This window comes from Brachypodium distachyon, chromosome 1, assembly GCF_000005505.3.
Source record: "Brachypodium distachyon strain Bd21 chromosome 1, Brachypodium_distachyon_v3.0, whole genome shotgun sequence".
NCBI classification, from domain to species: Eukaryota; Viridiplantae; Streptophyta; class Magnoliopsida; order Poales; family Poaceae; genus Brachypodium; species Brachypodium distachyon.
This window is the reverse complement of record NC_016131.3, coordinates 58,780,367-58,800,386: the sequence shown is the minus strand read 5'-3', so window position 1 is coordinate 58,800,386 and position 20,020 is coordinate 58,780,367. Positions and strand designations below refer to the sequence as shown.

Here is a 20,020-nt window from a genome sequence, read left to right as displayed (position 1 = left end):
GGCACCCGGGGTACCACCGCTGCGTGACGCGTGGGCCCCGTTCCTGGGTTCCCGGGAAGGTCTCATCCCGGGGAGCGTCTATGAGCTCCCCGGCAAGCTACCAGCCCGAAAGGGGCTAGCGGGGCTTCGGGGAATATTCACGCCTAGGCACCTCCCGGGAAGCTGCTTCCCGGGAGGGGGTTCCCGGGTGCGTTGGGCCCGGGTGCTTCCCGGGGTCGACTTGCTGGGACTGGGGGTTCCCGGGCGCGTGCCCCCGCCTCGGGCGTGGGGCCTAGTGGACAGCGCCACACGGGCGCGTGGCGGGCACGGGACATGCGGTCCCACCAAGGCGAGGAGTAAGGCGCACGGCTCAGTAAACGAGCCGACCGACGGGTAGTTACCCGTCCGATCAAAGGAACAGTGGTTGTCTAATCCTACCCTAGGGTCTTAGGCCCCTAGCAGCGGAGGTGGCACCCATGCACGCCACCAGCTCACCGGGGGGAGTTGTATGCCTTCCCGTTGGACACTTGAAGCCCATGCACCGTGGCACCCATGGCATCCCCTTGAGTATAAAAGGAGGACCCATGCCAACGGTCAGGGGGTTGGACAGTTGTTCGGTTCCGCATTGTTTTCTGGCTCGGTTCAGCAAGTTCGCTCAGTTTGCTCGGTAGGAGCTAATTTGGCCCCAGTAGACAGCAGCAGAGAGCAGTGAGGAGCATCTAGCCACTGAGAGCAAGCCCGGGAGCTTGCCCGGCAACTTGTAACCATTTGATCCGTAATCAATATCAGCTCAGACAGGCAGGACGTAGGGTTTTACACCTCCGGGTGGCCCGAACCTGGGTAAAAATGTGTGTGCATCTGTTCTTGGACTAGCGCGTACCCCTAGCACTTCGTCTCGCCGGCCCCGTAGGGCCTCATCGGCCGTGACGGCGATCACCGGGTCTCCGGCCCAGACGCCCCTACCGAACCTAAAAGGGGGTCGTGGCCGCACGCCCCCAGTGTCGGAGCACCGAGCGACGACAAAGTGGGGTACAGAACTTCCCTGATAGCCCCGGCAGCCTTGAGCTTGTCCACCTCCTACTTGATGAAATCTTTACGCTCTTGTGCTTGCTGACGAATCTTCTGCTTGACGGGGCGGGCGTCCGGGCGCACCGCGAGCCGATGCTCAATCACCTCCCTAGGGACTCCGGGAAGGTCTGACGGCTCCCAAGCGAACACGTCGGCGTTCTCCCGAAGGAAAGTGATGAGGGCGCTTTCCTATTCGGCAGTAAGGTTCGCACTGACGGTGACGGTGCGTTCCTTGTTGTCGGCTTGGAGGGGCAGCTTCTTCACCTTGGCGGCCACCTTCCGGAGCTTCTGGTCCTTGCCGGGGCACGAGCTCGAGCCTGCACTTCCCCCGGCAAGCTCTTTTGGGGTAGCACGGGCCTTCTTAGTTGTCGAGGCATCGCCCGGCGAGCTGTTCGGTCCTGAACGCTTCCTAGGACCCGAAGGTTACCGGCAGCGTGATGCGCCCCAGAGGGCGCACGATCCCGGGGTTCAACCCCCGGAACGGGTCGGTGGGCTTCAGCTGCTCCACCGACAACTGGAGTTTCTCCACCAGCCTGGCGGACAGGAGGTTAAGCCCCGCTCCGTTGTCCACCAGTACCTTGGTCACCGTCACACTGCTGATGATCGGTGAGACGACGAAGGGTATTACCCCTGAACCCAGCTGCCGCGCTAGGTAATCGTCAGCGCTGAAGGTGATCGGCACATGCGACCACCTCAGCGGCTATTGCGGCTGCACGTCCGACAACAGAGCGCACACGTCGCGGGTGAGGCGCTTCACCGTGGCATGGGATGGGAGAGCATAGGCTCCCCCATGGATGCAGGCAACGCCGCGAGGCTCCTGGAAGCCCGGCTCATCGCCGCCAGGGTGATCAGACTCGCGCTGCTCCTCAGCGCGAGCCCTGTCGCGTCCCCGGGGAGGGCGCTCCCTGCCCGCGCGGGCCTGGCCGCGTCCCCCTAGGGTTCGTCCCTGCCGGCACCACCGCCGGCAGGCCTCGGCCCCGCTTTGGGTCGTTCAGGCAATCTCGGGAGAGATGCCCGATGTTGCCGCAGTTGAAGCTGGCACCAGCAGCACGGCGCTCCTCATGGCGTTGCTCACGCTGCTGCTTGATTCCCTCTAGGATGCGGCAATCCTGCACGTCGTGGGTGGAGTTGCTGTGGATGGGGCAGCGGGGCGCGTCGCCCTGCTTGCCACCAGGCCTGCCACCCGGCGAGGCCTTCTTTGCAGGCCTCACGACAGGAGCCCCCGAGTCCACAGTGAAAACTTGCTTCCCGCTGTGCTTGCAGGAACCCTTCTTCTGCGAACCCTCGCCGGGGCTTGCGGCAGCCTTGGCTGCTAGCTCGAGCGCTAAGCGCCCTTCCTCGGCCATGGCGCACTTGTGCGCCAGGGCGTATAGATCCTGCGTCGTCCGGATTCGATGCGTGCTCAGCTTCTCGCGCATCTTGGGGTCGCAGACGTTGATGGCGAAGGTGTTGACGATGGCAGCTGCCTCCGCCTCCGGGATAGAGTAGGAGAGGTTGGAGAAGCGGTTGACGAAGCTCCGTAACGTCTCCCCCGGTTTCTGCACAATGGTGTGCAGTTCCGCCATGGTTCCCGGGCGCTTGTAGCCGCCCTAGAACGCGCTCACAAACTGCTCGGGCAGGTTCGCCCAAGTGGCGATGGACCCGGCGAGCAGGTTGAGCAGTCAGGTTCTCGCTGATCCTTTCAGGACCATTGGGAACCAGTTAGCCCTGACCTTGCCGTCGGCGCCGATGGCATGCATCCCCAACGTGTAGGTCAGGAGGAAATCCTTGGGATTCACGGTCCCGTCGTACGTGCCGACGCTGGCGCTCGGAACTTGCGGGCCCATGTCACCCGGCGCAACTCGCGCGTGAACGCGATGCAGCCGTCCTCGAGGCCCATGGGAGCATCTTCCTGCTCCTGCGGGCGCTGGCGCTCTACCTTGCGCCTGCGCCGGCGCTCTAAGCACCGGCGTAGATCTTTTTGCTGGCGAGCATTCAAAATGCCACGCGCGTCACCCCTCGTGACGGTGGGTGACGAGTCCGAGGACCCCTCCGGGTCCCCGTTTCCTTGGCCTCCCTAGGGAGGAGGGTTCTCCCCCTGTCGCGAGGCGCGGGGAGCGTCTCCGCGCTCCGAGTTCTGCCTGTGGCCAGAGCCTACCGGGACGCCCTCGCCTTGCGGCTGCTAGGCGGCCAGAGCGAGGAGCGCGTCCAACTCCTCGCCCCATGTCTCATGCGCTGGCGTGCCTTGCTGCGGTTCATACCGCACCATGACCCGTGCGGTGATGATGGCTTCCGCTGGGGTTCGTGCAGGGGGCAGCCGATTTCCCGAGCGGCTGCTGTCCACTCAAGCCCCGGACGCCTCCGGGTGCGTGGGGTGTAAGCCCCCGGGCGTCGCTCGCAATGCAGTATGCTCATGGTGTCGCTGTCGCGTGTCCTCGGCCCGCGACTCGACTCGCTGGCCAGCGCGGGCAGCACCATGCCCGCTCGTGCGGCTGGCCCGGGCGCTGGGGGCCGCCGGTCCCCTTAGCCGGTTGTCTACCGATGGCCAAGGGGGCGGGGGAGGCAGTTGTGATTACTGCACTCTCGAGGGCTCCGGGTTCTCCTGAGTCCCCGATGCGGGTCGCACGTCATGCAACCGCATGTGTGCCGCTGGCGCTTCGCGCGTGTCTATCCGAGGGTCACCAGCCCGCTTGGGGGGCAAGGTGGCCGGCTCCGTCGGCATAAAACGCGAAGCCGACGTCGATGCAGACACTGCCGCCGGCGGTCACCAGCGAGCTCTCCTCTCGCGCCCCTACCTGGCGCGCCAGATGTCGTCGCACGGGGCTCCGACATCAGGGGCATGCGGGCACACCCCCTTTTAGGTGCGTCGGGGATCGCTCCGGCGATCGCAGGCGTGGCCGATGGCGTACACGAACTGCAAACTAATGTACCCAGAATACATGCAAGCTAAGGGCACATGCATGCACGTTTTTACCCAGGTTCGGGCCATCCTGAGGTGTAAAACCCTACATCCTGCTTCTGAGTTTGTTATTAGCCAAAGAACTGGGGGTTTTACAGGTTGCCGGGGGGAGTCCCCGGGTGCTCTCTCTTTTCGGCTAAGTACCCCTTGCTACTTTGGGCTATTGCGAGTAGTGAACTGTGAACTGGTCCAACCAACCCTTTTGACCGTCGGCGGGGGTCCTCCTCTTATAACCAAGGAGATGCCACAGGTGCCACGGTGCATGCATTACAAGTGTCGAGCAGGGAGACATGGCAACTCCCCCTCGGTGCGCTGGTGGGCGTGCATGAGCGCCAACTCTGCTGCTAGGGGTCTAAAACCCTAAAAGTAGGATTGGACAGCCACTGTTCCCCTGACTTAGACGGGTAACGCCCCTCCTGTCGGCTCATTTAATGCGCCGTGCGCCTCACTCCTCGCCCTGGTGAGACTGCGCACTCGACGCCTGGCACGCGCCCGCGTGGCGTTGCTGCTCTGCCTGCTGGGCCCCACCCCTGTGGCGGGAGCCCGCGCCCGGGAACCCCTCCTCCCGGCAAGTGGCTTCTCGGGAGGCGCCTAGGCCTGACCACATCCGGGAACCCCCTCGTGGCAAGTGGCTTCCCGGGAGGTGTCCCGGCGGGAATATTCCCCGAAGCCCCGCTAGCCCTTTCAGACTGGTAGCTTGTCGGGCTGCTCGTGGCTGCAGCCCGGGATGAGACCCTCCCGGTTACTCGGAGACGAGGCCCACGCGTTGCGCAACGGTGGTACCCCGGGTGCCACTGGTGCGACATATAATAGGCATCATGGTAGTTTAATAGTACTCCATGTCATCATCTCGAAACAAAATCATCGATCCATGAATATTGCTTATCTCATCCCGTTTTATTTGGCGGCAATGGATCGTCGCTGTCACCTTTTTCTAGACACGATCAGTTGTGATCAGCTAATTAATTAGGACCAGCAATAAAAGTGAAAAGGCAATGTATGATGGGATGGCAGAAGTGTGTGAGCCGTTTAAAAGTGAAAAGGCAATGTACGTACTATGGGATGGCAAAAATGCACGGCTATCTATATATGCACATCTGCATTCTAGGGTTAGTGATTTGCCGACACCTATAGGCCACTAACATAGATATACGTGGACCCACAGAGAGTGTGACAGTTTGACTCACTCGGCATAAATAGTGAAGTTTAAAAATGACTGGAAATTCAAATAACTTCGTGCAAAATTAATTGACCATGTACTTCCTTGAATCTTTGTTGACGTTGCTTGTAAATTTTCATGCAAGGAGACATACATGTATATATATAGAGAGAGAGCGACTTAAGTAAAGATGAGAATGATCGGATGTTTATAAAAGCATTAAAAATGTGAATGCTGATTTTCAGAAAATAAAACAACTAATTAATATATAGACAGCTTTAAGAATTCATTCATTCAGTTTTGCCTATTCTCTAGAGCAAATTTTAGAAAATCACACCTTTTATGTCTAGGTTTTCATGGAATCATTGCTAATTATCTCAGAGAACCATCACTTTTCAGGCGGATGTTCTCACACAATTCAAATCTGATAAACCGTTTACAGAGTTTCTCACAGCTGTGGCACCCGAAATTCTAGACACACACATGTTATATATGTGTGTATCACCTGACATGCAGGCCACAACCGTCAGAAACCATGTCAAAATGGCTCGATCTACCATATTTGGCCATGAGAACATCTGTCTGAAGAGTGATGATTTCTGAGACAATTAGTGATAAATGTGGTTCTTTGAAAACCCATACACAAAAGGTGGGTTTTTCTTGTTTTCTTCGATTTTTTTTATTAATACTATCAATAGCTTTGAAAAATAATTAATTCAATTTTGCATCTTCTCTAGGGCAAACATTTAATTGTTGCGTGCTAGCTTGTGAAAGGAAATGGTGATAATTAAGATGCGGACTGCATGGTTTGGAGGGAACAGGTGTGTGCTTGGGCGTGTGCGCTGATTCACTTCCACATACAGATTTGAGAAATCTGGGCATTCTGTCAGTGAATAGGCATGTGAAAGCGTTCCTGATCGAATTTTGAAATAGGAGTACCTAGTGATGTCCTTTGATATTATGTAGAGCCCATTAATTACAAGGCATCCAATCACATCCGGCTCTCACATGATCAGTAAAACATGCATTGCTGGAACTTTGGTATCCAAGGGATCCATAGGTGCATATATATCTGCAATTTGTGTTCAAGGAACCTAAACGATCGATGACGACGTACTATGCAATCGTATCACTACACTGTGGATGATCGATCTTGCTGATTTTTTTGGTATGATGGCTTACGTACGAACGATGCCACTCGATCGTCAAATTAAGATTAATATGTATATACAGTATTTTTATCTAGCCAAGGGCTGGCACTTATTTTTCGACATGTTTGTGCAAACTTCTTCAGACTTTACATGTGTGTAAGCCTTCTGTACTTGTTGCTGGTCAATAATGTTTCTGCTCATTGTATAAATGGAAGTTGGGGCAAGCAATTTTTATTTTTTGCTTCTAGCATGCCTATAACTACCTCATACTAGTGTAGTCTAGAAGTTGGTCAAACTTTGACATAAAATGTTGTATTGGTGCATGTTATATGCTTTTGGAATGGAAGGAGTCCGATTTAAGACATGGTGTACGTATTGGAAGTTCCTTGGGGCATGACTAATTAAGGGGCCGGGCCGTCATATAATTAAATTTGTGTGTGGTGTGTAGGGAATGGATGAAAATCTTCCCCAGGCCAATGGCGAAGGAGATGGGTCAAATCGATCGATGGGCATGCATGACAGTAGCCACTTATCCCTCATTCACACTTAATTAAACACACACCCAATTAAGGATGGCGATGCATGTGATCCTAAAGCGACCAACTAATTAATTAGAAAGAGAGAGAGGAGATTAATGGAAAGAAGCTTAAGGTACTCCACCTTAGCTAGATAGAGAGGTAGAGAAGAAGCCAGGGAGAGAGGAGGGGAGAGGAGGTGCAGCTCTCAACGTTCACTGCCGATGCTCCACACGTTTCAGCTCCTCTCGTCTCCTAATTCCCTTTTGGAGGCCAGCCTACCTACCAAGTCCTCCTAGCTACGATTCTCCAGTCACGTTAGCTTCGTGTATATATATGTGTGTGTGTGTGTGTCCCCTAGCACAACCCTCACTCTATATGTACCTGCTAATTAACTCACATTTCCTAGAGTAGTGGCCGTTTTTAACTAGATATATAGTACAGGCCAGGGGTATCAATACCATATATGGATGCATGATTGTGCCCCCTTTGTTGTGAGACACCTCTCATTCATTGGGGAAAGTTACAAAGACCGGCCAAGCACGTGCCACGTTTCGAGGAGTCATTGGTCTCAGGATTATATATAGGTTCGATTCTATCAAATTTCATCATGCATTTCCTTACATTTGTTTTCCTTTTTCATTTTCAAGAGCTGTCCATGCATGTTTCTGACTGTGTAAGAGTTCTTTGATCCACATATATGTTTTTATTGTATATTGTGTATATAAAATTTGCAAAGTACCGTATATTGTTCGGTATTCTTTCTTCTTCTTGTACTCAGGTTGTGCATGCAAGTTTTTACGATGTTTATCATTTATATCTATAAGCTTCGGTATATACACACGTGCACTGTATATAAAGGTTGTTTTGTTTTATTGTCGTGTAGCATCGTAGTACTTGGATGGAAAGCAGACAAGCTAGGGACCATATATAAGGTACATGCATGGCGACAACGTACCACTAATAAGTGTCCATGCACATGCATCACGTGGACGGCCGTGCAGGCTGTTGAATTACTCCATATATATCGATCGTTAGTAAATATTTTGTGTATACATATTGTTACATCAAGTAATTAAACTGGCATGGCAACTAACCAAAGATGCATGGTAGCTACTCGTAGCTAGCTAGCTGATAACTTGTTCTTTCAAGTTGTAAAGAAATCACTGACTGTACATTACTGCGCATGCATGCTTAATTACTTTGTTTTTGCCCGTTCCTCCACACATGTTGCAATCGATCGACTCTAATATATGTAATACAAAGTACTTTGTCCGTTCCACAATTTTTATCTCAAATTTGACCAATATGAATGTATCTATTCCTAAAAAATATCTAGATACATGTAATAGTTCGACAAGATCGAATTATGGAACAGAGAAGTATATTTTAAAATATTTTCCCATCTCTTTTGTCAACTTGTATTAATTGATAGGAGTTCCACAATACCAGGATGCGGGCATCATAATTCCCGAGGAACGAATACCGTACATAAGAAAAACCCATAGAAATGTAGGAACACCTTCTCTGGCCGATGGTTGCCCTTCAAAAAATATTGCTTATGGCGACTTATAATCAGTTGTCTAGAAAAAAGAGCTATTTTAACACGCTCCACCTAGGGATATTTGATCTTGATCGATCAGTCGTCCATTAATGAAGGATAAAAGTATGGTTCTGTAAATTTCTAAGTATATAAATTATAAGAAAAGAAAAATTGAAAATGGATTCTGTGCACTGCATTCTACATACCAGAGATTCACACGGACGAATTCCATTGTAATTAACAGCATGGCACATATATACTCCCTCGTTCCAAATTAACTGACATGAATTTGTATAAATTCTTGTTCAAATCCACGTCAGTTAATTCGGAACGGAGAGAGTATATCATATATGTAGAAAACCTTTTTTTCATCTTTTTTTTCCACCATGTTTGAAGAGATGCATTTGTGCACATTGTCATATCACCATTACAAATATTGGTTACTCTCCTTTTCAGTTGCTTGAGATTATATAAACTCTCAAACACCTAAAATTGCACGTAGTAGTACATTTCAACACCCTGCCTGATCGATGCAATCACATATATACATACATGCATGTATCCGACCGAACGCCGCATAAGATTGTAATAACCGTATTAATTCCTCGATCAAATAGAACATGCTGCAGTGATTGCTTCATTATTGGCAACAACGGCGGCGACAAAATTTAAAGAAACGGAGCTTACGTGTGTAGGGGCCCTTGTTTGTTCTCTCTCTTCTTGTGCACAACATATATAGCTACTTCCTATGTCTGGATGGTACGTATATGCCAATATCTGTTGGACGCATTCATTCCCTTGCATTGTTGTTTACGATATCACCCAATCGATAATACCACGAACAAAACTAAAACATATAGTCCCTCCTATCCATAATTAATAGGATGCGGCTATTTTTAAGTCGTCTGTTTTTTTAAAAATCAGTCTTAAATATCAATCGACGTTTTAGAGTCGTTGGATTAAAATCCGAGAGTCATTCCTATTCTCTCATCTCTCACTTGTTATCATTGGATCAAAATCCGATGGCTAACATGTCGATTGATCTCTAATAAAAAAACAAACGACTTACCAATAGCAAAACCTTAATTAATAAGTGTCGCTTATTTAGTAGCCAAAATATCCGGTGAAAACCACCTCTACGGTGCAAACTGTAAAAACTCCATCAAAAAACGTTCAAAAAATTCTCGAAAAAATTACATATGTTCGAAAAGTGATGTTTCATATATGTGTAAAATGTGAAGTCCAAACTCAATGGCGTTTGGTAGCAGCGAAAAAAACAAATTCTGCATGAATAGTGATTTTTCAGTGTTTAACACTATTCATCGTAAATTTCTCTTTTTAAATCCTTCCAAATGATTTTGACTTTGAACTTGAAATTTTGCAAGTTGGTAGAACATCACACTCCCAACATATAGTATTTTTGTAGATTTCTTTTGAAACTTTTAAACATGATTTTTATGAAGTTTACACGGTTTGCACCAAATGAGAATTTTCACCGGATACGCCGCCGATTTAGTACTTTTTGCTAAATCAACGGCAGTTATTATGGACCAGAGGAGTACAAATGACTGCATGCATGATGACTCGCTAATTTCCAATTTATTAACTTGTCGAATGCATCGATGGATCACTATATATATTGGAGTTGGATCCATGGATGATCAGTTCGCCGCATAAATTCGTCCATAATTTGATTTCTCAGTGTTGTTTAACTAATTTGCCTGTTTCAATTAGTCAATGGAGGATCATGAGTACGAGCAGGACGAGTCGAACCCGCCGCTGCTCGCCACGTACAAGCACCTCTTGGACGGCGAGCACCGTCGTCTTCCTCTGGGCGTCGTCGCCGGAGACGAAGAAGACGATCAGTGCGACCTCCCGGTGATCGACCTCGCCCCGCTGCTGCTAGACCTGGAATCAGACCAGCAAACTAGAAATAATGGCGGCAGCTCGTCGGCGGCGTGCCGGGCGGCAATGGTGCGCGCGGCGTCGGAGTGGGGCTTCTTCCAGGTGACCAACCACGGCGTGCCGCAGCCGCTGCTCGACGAGCTCCACGGCCAGCAGCTGCGCGCCTTCCGCCGCCCCTTCCACCGCAAGCTCGCTCCCGGCGACGGAGACGACGAGGACCAGCTCCTCCTCTCGCCGGAGGCCTACCGCTGGGGCAACCCCACCGCCACCTGCCTCCACCAGCTCTCCTGGTCCGAGGCCTACCACGTCCCCATCACCACCCCGTCGCCGGAGACGAAGACGACGACGGCCACCAGGCGCGTGATCCACGAGGTGTCCGCGGCCATGTCGAAGCTCGCGCGGCGGATCCTGTCGGTCCTGGCCGCGGAGCACGGGCCGCCGCCGGAGACGGAGACGACGACCTGCTTCCTACGCCTCAACCGGTACCCTCAGGCGCCGGGGAGCGGCGGCGGCCATGGCCATGGCGTGCTGGGGCTGTGCGGGCACACGGACAGCGACTTCCTGACGATCCTCCGGCAAGACGACCACGTCGGCGGGCTGCAGCTGCTGCTCGACGACAAGGACGGCGGGCGGCGGTGGCGGACGGTGAGGCCGAACCCCGGCGCGCTGACCGTGAACGTCGGCGACCTCCTGCAGGCGTGGACCAACGACGTCTACGCCAGCGTGGAGCACCGCGTGGTGGCGCGCCCCGACAGGGAGCGCTTCTCCGTCGCCTTCTTCCTCTGCCCCTCCTACGACACCCTCATCCGCCCGCCGCTGCCGGGAAAGACGACGACGAGCCAGGTGTACCGGAACTTCACCTTCGGTGAGTACCGGAGCCAGGTCAGGGAGGATGTCAGGTTGACTGGACGGAAGGTTGGACTTCCACGGTTCCGACGACACGTGTCCCCGTCGCCTGCCAGTCTCACACACCAGCTAAGCTAGCACCTAATATGATTATAAAACGCTAATTAATTACTAAAATCGATGCGCTCCATTAATTCCGCGCACTCGGCGCTCGCCGCCGGGGAGCTCACGAGCCAGGAAGCTAATCAACGGTGGGAGGAGTTGTGCCGGGAGGACGCGGCGGCGGCGGTGGGCAGCTCGAGCATGGCCGCGCCGTGCCCACGCCGTCGCGGGAGGAGGCCAAGTCCTCCTGCCTGGCGCCGCGCGGCAAGGCTCAGCTTCTTGGGCCCTAAAACCCTAGGTTCGGGGAGCGAGGAGGAGGAGGAGTTCGGGGGCGAGCAGGACAAGGTGGAGGTCGACGGCGAGGAGGACCCCGCGTACGCGAAGGCCGTCGCGAAATCGCTCCTCACGGTCGACGGCGACAACCACCGACAAGAGGAGGAGGATGCCGACCCCGAGTACCTCGCCCCTCTAGCTGAGTCAAGGGCGATAGCTAAGGGGAAGGCGTCGGTGGTGGAGCCAGAACTCATCATCCTACGACGAGGAAACAGCGGCGGCGAGGAGAAAGACGCCGTCAAGTAGGAGCAAAATTTGTTTGTGTAATCTGCTACTAGTCCTACTAACTACTCCCCGTGTTCCTAAATACTGTGTAATCTGCTCCTAGTCCTACTAACTACTTCCTGTGTTCCTAAATACTTGTCGTGGTTTTAGTGAAAAAACGAATGAAACAGTATTTTGTGTAGTTTGCTCAACGGTGGATACTCGTGTAGGCTGGTCTTTTTTTGCATGTATATAGTAGTAAGTTTTAAAAAAAACTGGTTAAGTGTCTGAGACATTTGTTGTACGTATACTAGTTCATTTGTAAGAAAGTTTTTTTTTTAAACTGGTTAAGTGTCTGAGCCATTCGTTGTACTTATACTAGTTCATTTTTAAGGATTTATTTTGTAGCTCAAATCATTTGTCCGATTCACAACCCGTTTTTATCGTTGGCTTCGTATCGAGTGCTTCAAATTTAGCTCCCATTTTGATATGTTTTGATAAAAAAAATCAAACTTTAGTTACCAGCCGGCAATGCACAAGTTACCATCTTACTACTTTGGAAGAAGTTATCATGCTTACACATATCACACATATCCAGTATGCACATAAAGCAAGCGTTCACGTGAATTGGTGAACATATAGTTAACAATCCTGTGAAATAACGAACCATTCAGCAAACAACAAATAGTATGTACTACTGTACCCAAAATACGGAAGATTAACTTTGTGGAGAGCTAAAATATTATATTCGGTCATACTTCTATGCTTTTTTCTGAAAGGCAAACTTTGATGCTTACCAAACAAATGGATGCACTTCGAGACCTTGAACAAGTCGTGTCCATGATGGCACTGACAGCAGCAGTACCACCAATAATGAGACATAAAATACAACATAACCTATTCTTTTTTCTTTCCGTTTATGAACTTTGTGCGTTCTTTGCTTCCCCACTGTTCGGCAGTAAATGCAAACTTGAAGAGAACTTTTGTACAAAAAGGGGAGTAGAAAAAGTCCAAGCAAAATCCCCTGACAAAAGAAGGAATAGATACAAACACACTATAAAGCTCAAGCCAGCAATCAAAATAAACTACTCTCCCTCCTTCTCATATTAAGTGACTCAAATTTGCTCATATATGGATGTATCTATATCCAAAAGTATGTAGATACATGTAATATTTCGTCACTTAATATGGGACGGAGGGAGTATACCTGAATAACTGTGGCTATCTCACTTCGAGTTCCAGGTGTGTGAATGAATGCTTCTGATGATGAAGAAAATTCCATCTGCCAGCGCAATTGCAATGAAAAGAAAAGAAAAGCATCAGATTTGCACCTAATTTATGGCAAATATATAGGAATAAATCACACCTTTGCAAGAGTATGAGCCAGCAAGCATATCACCAAAGTTTCGGTCGAAAAACAAAAAAAAGCATATTAGCAAAGTAAAGAACGAGACCACTTGATACCAAAATTGCCTCTCCTGAAATTTACAGGAGTATACATAAATAAGGAAAAAGGTGGCATTTCCAAGTTAAAATGAAAAGGAAATATGCTACTCCCTCCGTCCAACAAAAGATGTCTCAAGTTTGTCAAAATTTGGACGTATCTAGATGTGACTTAGTGTATAGATGCATTCAAATTTAATCAAAATTGAGACATCCTTCGTTGGACGGAGGGAATAATAGATTACAAAACAAAAGATGAACATGAAGGGAACTTCTCTAGAATATGCTGGACTAAGATCACAGCAGCCATGCCATGGCAGAGCAAATACACAATTTTGGTCATCATGAACAAACCTACAATAAAATGCAACATCGATTACTTTGTTGATTTCATGTTATCAGTAGAATTGAATTAGACTGAAAATATTCTTGTTGAATGAAGATAAAATCTTGCATACTACATTGTGACCTCCATCAGCCTCCACCCTTCAGTAGGAAGAGCAACAAGAAAATTATGAGATATAAAACTATTATCAATTTGCCATATTTCAAAGTTTTAGAAATTCCATTGCTGGCAGGCTGACGTAGATGCCAAAGGAAGAAAGCTAGCATGCTTAGGCAGCTGATAGACACCGTCCTGTACTGCATTTCAAGGAATGCAAATTCTGGACAAGGAAACAGAAAGATGTGTACTTAGTAAATTGTATGCACCATAAAAAAGTTCAATAGCACAGCAACAGACAATCAATAGACTTCACACTAGACAAATCCGCATTTAATAGCCAGCATGATCAAGATGATAAAACAAAAACACACCTTGTCTATTTGGATCTGTCGATAAGACTCTTGAAAGTTGGATCAACCGTGAAAGCATGACACTAGGCAGAGTAGTGGCACCAAGAAGAATGCCTGACGAAGCACCTGGCCTGGAGCATAAATATATCATCATTTTATTATTATCTTGTGTGCGTTTACAGAAATACGCAAAAGAGCATACAGACAACAAGAAAACCAATTGCACATTCTGACTGGCGATGGTTCAAGCAAACCAATATAATTCCAACTTGAAACACTACTGGAGAAACATGATCCCAGCATACAAGAGGTGCGAGCCAACCATACTCATGCAACAGGCACCATAAAAGTGTTAGGTTTACTGCATATGAAACATGAGCTAAGACAGAGTTTCAACAGTAATGGCCACCGTGACAAACATTACATGTGATATGTAAGTGCAATATCAACTCTAGGATTGTCTTCACTCTTCAAAACATCCCATTATGACAGATTATACATATTAGAAGTTGCGACCAAGTAAACATGCTACTCTGCCCTTACAACGGATGGGCCTCGCTTCCAGATAAGACTCTTTGGCATACATGTACCAACATTACCCTGAAAAACAATCAATCCTGAGATGGTTAGAACATTGGATTACGGCAGCGATTTAGCAGTACAGTAAACCAGGAAAAATCATATTTCTTAAAGATTGCACGCCCTTCAGAAGGCACAAGCCTGCAAATACAAAAAATGCAGCTTCAATAAAGACAGACATCAGAAGAAGTAACACCGAGTAATTGAATGTGAGCTCTAATTCAAATACCACCCCAATTCAAGCTTCACATGCATCAATGCATATGGATGACGATGCATGGACATGTACATCCTGCCTGCCAATGCGTTTGCATATCAGATCCTTGTTTTGTAGAGAGCAAAAAACAGAACATACAACAAAATGCAGAAATAAACATAACAACACAAGATTAAACACCACTTGCTACTGCTCGAATGCTCATATGACCTATGGCCAGATTTGCTGACAAGGGGCAACTTCTTGCAATCCATACCTAAACACTAAACCCAAGATAGTTTTAAAGGTATATGGAGGCAAATGATATCAGAAAGTGTTAACAGAAAATCAATTGATGTTTTAAGACCTAGAAGTCATGAACTGGTCGTCTGTAAATTTGTTGAGGAACAATACAAGTTCAAGAAAACTCAAAAGCACCGTAACAAACTAAAAAAAAAAATTGCACACAGGAGGAAATGCATATCTGCACATATTTACAATTAAGAACTAAGAGATAAGGAAGACTCACATTGATCACACAAACATGGCTAGCTCTGGACGACTGAAAATATTGTCCCCGTCGTCGCCTAGTGCAGGATAAGAAGCAACAAGTGCATCTTGCGCACCAATGTACAGCGAGTTGTAGATCTTCCAATATACTTCACGTACTTTCCTTGCTGGGTGGAAAAGGCCTTGGAGGCAATAATTCAGAACCACAGCTGCACCTAGAGCAACTCTCATCCCCTCGATAGCCTCCATGACAGCATTTATGACATGGGGAGATGTCTCAAATATGTTGGGCCAGACATAGTTAAGCAGATGAACAAGAGCATCCTCACAACCCAAGCCAGCAACTCCTAGAGCCATATGCTTAACAGCAGATGCAGCAGTCTGCCTGTGAACGAGATCCCTGTCCATTAGAGCATCTTCAAGCAACGGAGTGACAGCATATATGTAATCTTTGCCCATCTCACCGATATACTCAAACAGGAAAGAGAGAGATTTCAAAACACCATTCTGGACATTGAGCTCTGGAACCCTGTACTCATTCATGAGAGCAGGCAAAACTGTGAAAGGCGAACAAGTTTCAGCAACAATAGCAATTGCTACAGTAGTGCAAACACGGTTCTGTCGCTCCTGCACCTTCAAGTTATTCAACAGAGTGGCCAAAACATCCTGTGGCCCAATCGCCTTTGCAATATAACCAAATGTGTTCACAGTGGCTCTTCTGATACCCTTCTTGTGAGCCTTCAACATTTCCAGCAGCTCAAAACAAATCCGCATCCACTCCCTAGCTGGTACAAATTCTGCTCCACGATCAGCAATCCTACCAACTAGATCAATGCAGTTCTCTTGGACCTTCTCATGCCTATTCTTCAAAATGGGGGTCAGACGAGGAAGAAGATCCTTGATTGGTGGTGTCATCTTTGTCATACCAATGACATTCACAATAGCCTTCAAAGCTCCGAGAATTGAACCCAGCACCTCAGGGTACTCCTCTCCCAAGTACTCATACAGTACAACACCCAGGTGACCCATAAGCTGCTCCTCCTGGCACTGCTTCATCACAATGGCTATCCTTGAGATCAGATCAGCAGCTTGCTGCCTGACTTTTGCACTCTTGTTGTTCAATCGCCACTTGATGGTACCACATATCTGAGGAAGGTAAGGTTTGACCCTCTGGCCGAGCGCATTCACAACAGCTCCAAACCCATTAAGCATGACATTTGCATCATCACTTGTCTGCTCTTGGAAAGCATACAAGATGCCATCAATAAGCAGCTCCTCCAGACGAGGTTCAATATCCGAAGCACCCAAGTTAGCCACCACCTTCTCAATTGTTTCCATCACCATTCTCCTGTAAGGCTCACTTTCATCTTTCAGATCCTCAACAATCTTCCCAACAATACCAGTAACTCCCACCTTGTTTGCCATCTCCACTGTTGTTTCCACAAGTTGCTTATAGTTCCTACGATCTAGAGCCATTCTCCGAACCCAGAAGTGTTTGAAGAAATCTGGAAGGATGTCAGTCCGGATATAATCAGCTTCCACACCCTCTGTACTGACACACTGCTTAACAACCTTCAGCACAATCTTCTTCATCTCTTCATCTGGTGACTGGAATTCCCTAATCAGGACTTGCATCACCTCCTTCGTGTAGTAACTGGCATACAGAGCATCCATAAGAGGGATGATGAAACCAATAGCCTTCAAGAAGGCAGCAAGGACTTTTCCACGGTGAGATCTGATACCCTTCCACAGAGGCTTCAACACACTGTCAAAGCTTTCTATACCATAGGGTGCAGCAGCTTCAGCAAGTGCAGCAAGGGAGAGGGCAGTGATTGTCCGCACTTTCTGGTTCTCATCACTTAAACCATGCTCAATGATCTCAACTAGGTTCTTAAGGTGAGGCAGAACAGCACAGCCCATGAGAATGGCAATCTGCTGAACAATCTTGATACCAGTGTGCCGAGCTTGCCAGGACTTCTTACTCTGACAGACAGCCTTCAAAAACGGGAGGAGGGCAGGGATACCCAAAGCAGAAGCCACCACACTGAATGCCCTAGCAGTTGTATTCCTCACATACTCATCGATGTTATCAATATCCGGTCTCATGGCGGCAATCATAGTAGCAAGACCAGCAGCTTTGCTTAGATTTGAGATAATCTCCCTGCCCTCGACACGAGCATAATAATCCTCATCAATCAAAAGCGGCTCGATAACCACAAGAATCTTATGCACAAATGGACGGACCAGCTCATCCAGCTTATACAGCACCCTATCAATGACCTTCACCAGGAGATGGCGCTCCTGATCCTCGAGTGTTGGCTGCATGAGCAATGGCAGGATTTTGTTGAACAGTGGGCCAGCACCAAATTCCCGTGCTTTGTCCGTGAGCTGCCGAAGTGCTGTCTTTCGCTGCGGGGGCGTGCCATTCTTTACCTTTAGCAGGAGTTTCATGATTTTCCTCTCCTTCTGCTCCTCTGGAGTAAGCTCCTCCTCCTCATCCTCATTCAGCAAAGTTCCAAAGTACTGGTAATCCTCTGGCTTCATGAGTGGCAACCCAACCATCTCCTTGGGCACATCATACTGTTGTCCGCGATTCTCCTCCGGAATAGCATAAAGCGGTGTGCCCAGTGGTGTTGGCGTAGCAAGCAGCTTCCTCGCTGGGGTGCGTATGGGCTGGTATGAAGCTGGAGGTTCAAGAATCTTGTAACCCTCCTGCGGAAACATGCTGTCAAGCTCCTCGTCAGTGAGAGGCTTGTTCCTCTCCTCAATGTCCCGTTCCCAACGCATGAGCTGGTACTGCTCCGGAGTTATCGGGCCACGAGCAAGATGGCCAGGTGTTGGCGTGGCAAGATTCTCTGCTCCAAACGGAGTCACTCCAGGAGTGTAATTCGCAGGTGTTGCAGCCGTACCGCCAGGTGTTGCACTCCCCATACTCGCGGGTGTCTCATCCCACCTCGACCTCTGCTTCTTGGGTGTGGGTGTGACAAGCCCACCAGGCAGCTTAGGAGTAGCATCCCATGCCCCAGAAGGGGTGGCTCCTGGAGTAATGCCACCAGCGGCGGGAGTTGCATCTGCATCCGCCATCCTCCCCGGGGTTGGCGTCTCATCCCACCTATTCCTCCTCACAGAGGGTGTGGCATCACCAACACGTCCAGGGGTGGCGTCCCAGCGCCCAATCCCAGGGGTTGCATCAGGGGCATCCCAGTCTGAGGCAGTCTTGGCCTTCTTGGCCCCGGCAGCAGCAGCATCACCATCCTGCGACTGATCCCACCTGTTGCGACGCTTGGTCGCGGCTGGCAGTGGCTCAGGGGCAGCCTTCTTCTCCTTGGCTTTCTCCTCCTCTTCCTTCTTCTTCTTAGCAATCTCCCGCAGCACATACTCCTTCTCTTGCTGCACCTTGTTTTCGCGCATGGCATCGACGTAGGTCCGCACGGAGGGGTCCGGGGTGGCCTCCCCGGCGGCGAAGGCGTCGTGGCGCTCGGGCGAGATGATGCGGTCGAGGCGGCGCCGGCGGTAGTCGTCCTCGCGGTCGATGATGCGCTGGGACTTCTTCCCGGGCATCCCGTCGTCGTCCGAGCGGGGGATGTCGGCGGCAGCGACGGCGTGGCCCGTGTAGGACGCGAGGCGGCGGGCGGCGGGGTTGGCGGCGGGCTCGTCCTCGGGCGCGTCGTCCTCGGAGGCCGGGATGGATGTGTCGTAGCCGGCGAAGCGGTTGGGGTCGGAGCCGCCCCCGCCGTAGAGGTCCGTGTCGAAGGTGACGGAGGAGACGGCCATGGGCGCGCCGGCCTCCAGGGCCTCCTCCAGCTTCCGGCGCTCGTCCTGCGCGCGCGAGAGCTCGGCGTCGATCCCGTCCATGGCGGCTAGGGTTCCGCGAGAGGCGAGCGAGATTTGGGGAAGAAAGCGGGGTGGGTTCTGGATTTCGGATCGGGCGCCATTGTTGCCTCCTACAAGGCCTAATCTGGGCCGTTCGTCCAGTCGCGGGATGATCTGAACCGTTGATCTGTGAAAACCAGGAATGAACCGACTTCAAGCTTCTTAAAAATAAAAAATCATCTTCAAATTCATAAATCATTAAATTACTTTAAATTTTATTTTACTATTTTTCGATAATTCTTGCGCAAGTCTCGTGAGAAACAAGTCATTTTCTAGCAAGCCTTCCCTAATCTCTTCGGTCACTGGCCCGAACCTGCGGCTCTTCTCCGGCGGCGGGATGGGGAAAAGCGACTTCCTGACGCCCAAGACGACCGCGAACCGGATCAAGGCCAAGGGGCTGCAGAAGCTACATGGGGATGGTATAGCCAGATGTGCCGGAAGCTATGCGACGAGAACGGGTTCAAGTGCCACTGCATGTCGGAGTCGCAGCACTGGCAGATGGCCATCTTCGGCCAGACCCCTACCGCGTCGTCGAGGGCTTATCCGACGAGTTCCTCACCCTGCTCCGCCGTCGGTACTAAACCTCGGACGAGTAATATGGTGGAAGTTAGATTGAATAAACCTCAAGAGACAAGACCAACGACAAACACCAACCGACTGAACCGGCCTTGAGTCTGTGGCGAAAGTAGTGGGCCAGTCGGAATGGCCTTAACTACAGTCTGGACCGGGCCGGCCGAGGCCCACCTAAAATTGGTCTCCGCGCTGCCCACCCAGGATGAATGCTCTCATAACTGTCGTCAGGATCCTACCTTGCTGTTGTTTGAAGGGAACAGAGGAATTTAGCGAGACTTGAAAGGAGTTTCACCACTCAGTCTCACACT

General features: G+C 49.9%; 2 protein-coding genes across 15 annotated transcripts; one reads left to right on the top strand and one right to left on the bottom strand.

The window, feature by feature from the left end:
* The first annotated feature begins 7,005 nt into the window (after window positions 1-7,005).
* LOC100835996 (gibberellin 2-beta-dioxygenase 8) lies at window positions 7,006-11,896 on the top strand. 5 transcript variants are annotated; one of them, XM_024455706.1, is made up of 3 exons: window positions 7,006-7,397; window positions 7,697-7,745; window positions 10,088-11,896. In XM_024455706.1, the coding sequence occupies exon 3, from the start codon at window positions 10,091-10,093 to the stop codon at window positions 11,240-11,242; it is 1,152 nt and encodes a 383-aa protein (XP_024311474.1). In that variant the 5' UTR covers window positions 7,006-7,397; window positions 7,697-7,745; window positions 10,088-10,090; the 3' UTR covers window positions 11,243-11,896. The 5 variants fall into 5 exon arrangements, with proteins under 5 accessions (XP_024311474.1, XP_003561524.1, XP_024311470.1 ...); XM_003561476.4 differs by lacking the exon at window positions 7,697-7,745; XM_024455702.1 differs by having other exon boundaries at window positions 7,697-11,896.
* A 733-nt stretch (window positions 11,897-12,629) lies between these two features.
* LOC100835688 (splicing factor 3B subunit 1) lies at window positions 12,630-19,184 on the bottom strand. Of its 10 annotated transcripts, none has more exons than XR_002960886.1 (5): window positions 15,286-19,184; window positions 14,790-14,856; window positions 14,003-14,701; window positions 13,110-13,851; window positions 12,630-13,025 (listed from the first exon to the last, which is right to left on the bottom strand). XR_002960886.1 is itself a non-coding variant. In XM_024455694.1 (2 exons), exon 1 carries the CDS (start codon window positions 19,119-19,121, stop codon window positions 15,291-15,293), a length of 3,831 nt encoding a protein of 1,276 aa, XP_024311462.1. In that variant the 5' UTR covers window positions 19,122-19,184; the 3' UTR covers window positions 14,877-15,040; window positions 15,286-15,290. The 10 variants fall into 10 exon arrangements, 1 of the variants encoding a protein (XP_024311462.1); XR_002960887.1 differs by having other exon boundaries at window positions 14,793-14,856; XR_002960890.1 differs by having other exon boundaries at window positions 14,790-14,852.
* Between the last annotated feature and the right edge of the window lie 836 nt (window positions 19,185-20,020).

Coding starts and splice junctions, on each gene's coding strand:
- LOC100835688 (XM_024455694.1), bottom strand. CDS start 19,121: ATGGACGGGATCGACGCCGAGCTCTCGCGCGCGCAGGACGAGCGCCGG.
- LOC100835996 (XM_024455695.1), top strand. CDS start 7,599: ATGCAAGTTTTTACGATGTTTATCATTTATATCTATAAGCTTCGGTAT. Junction 7,746..10,087: donor AGCTAGGGACCATATATAAG/GTACATGCATGG, acceptor TGTTTCAATTAG/TCAATGGAGGATCATGAGTA.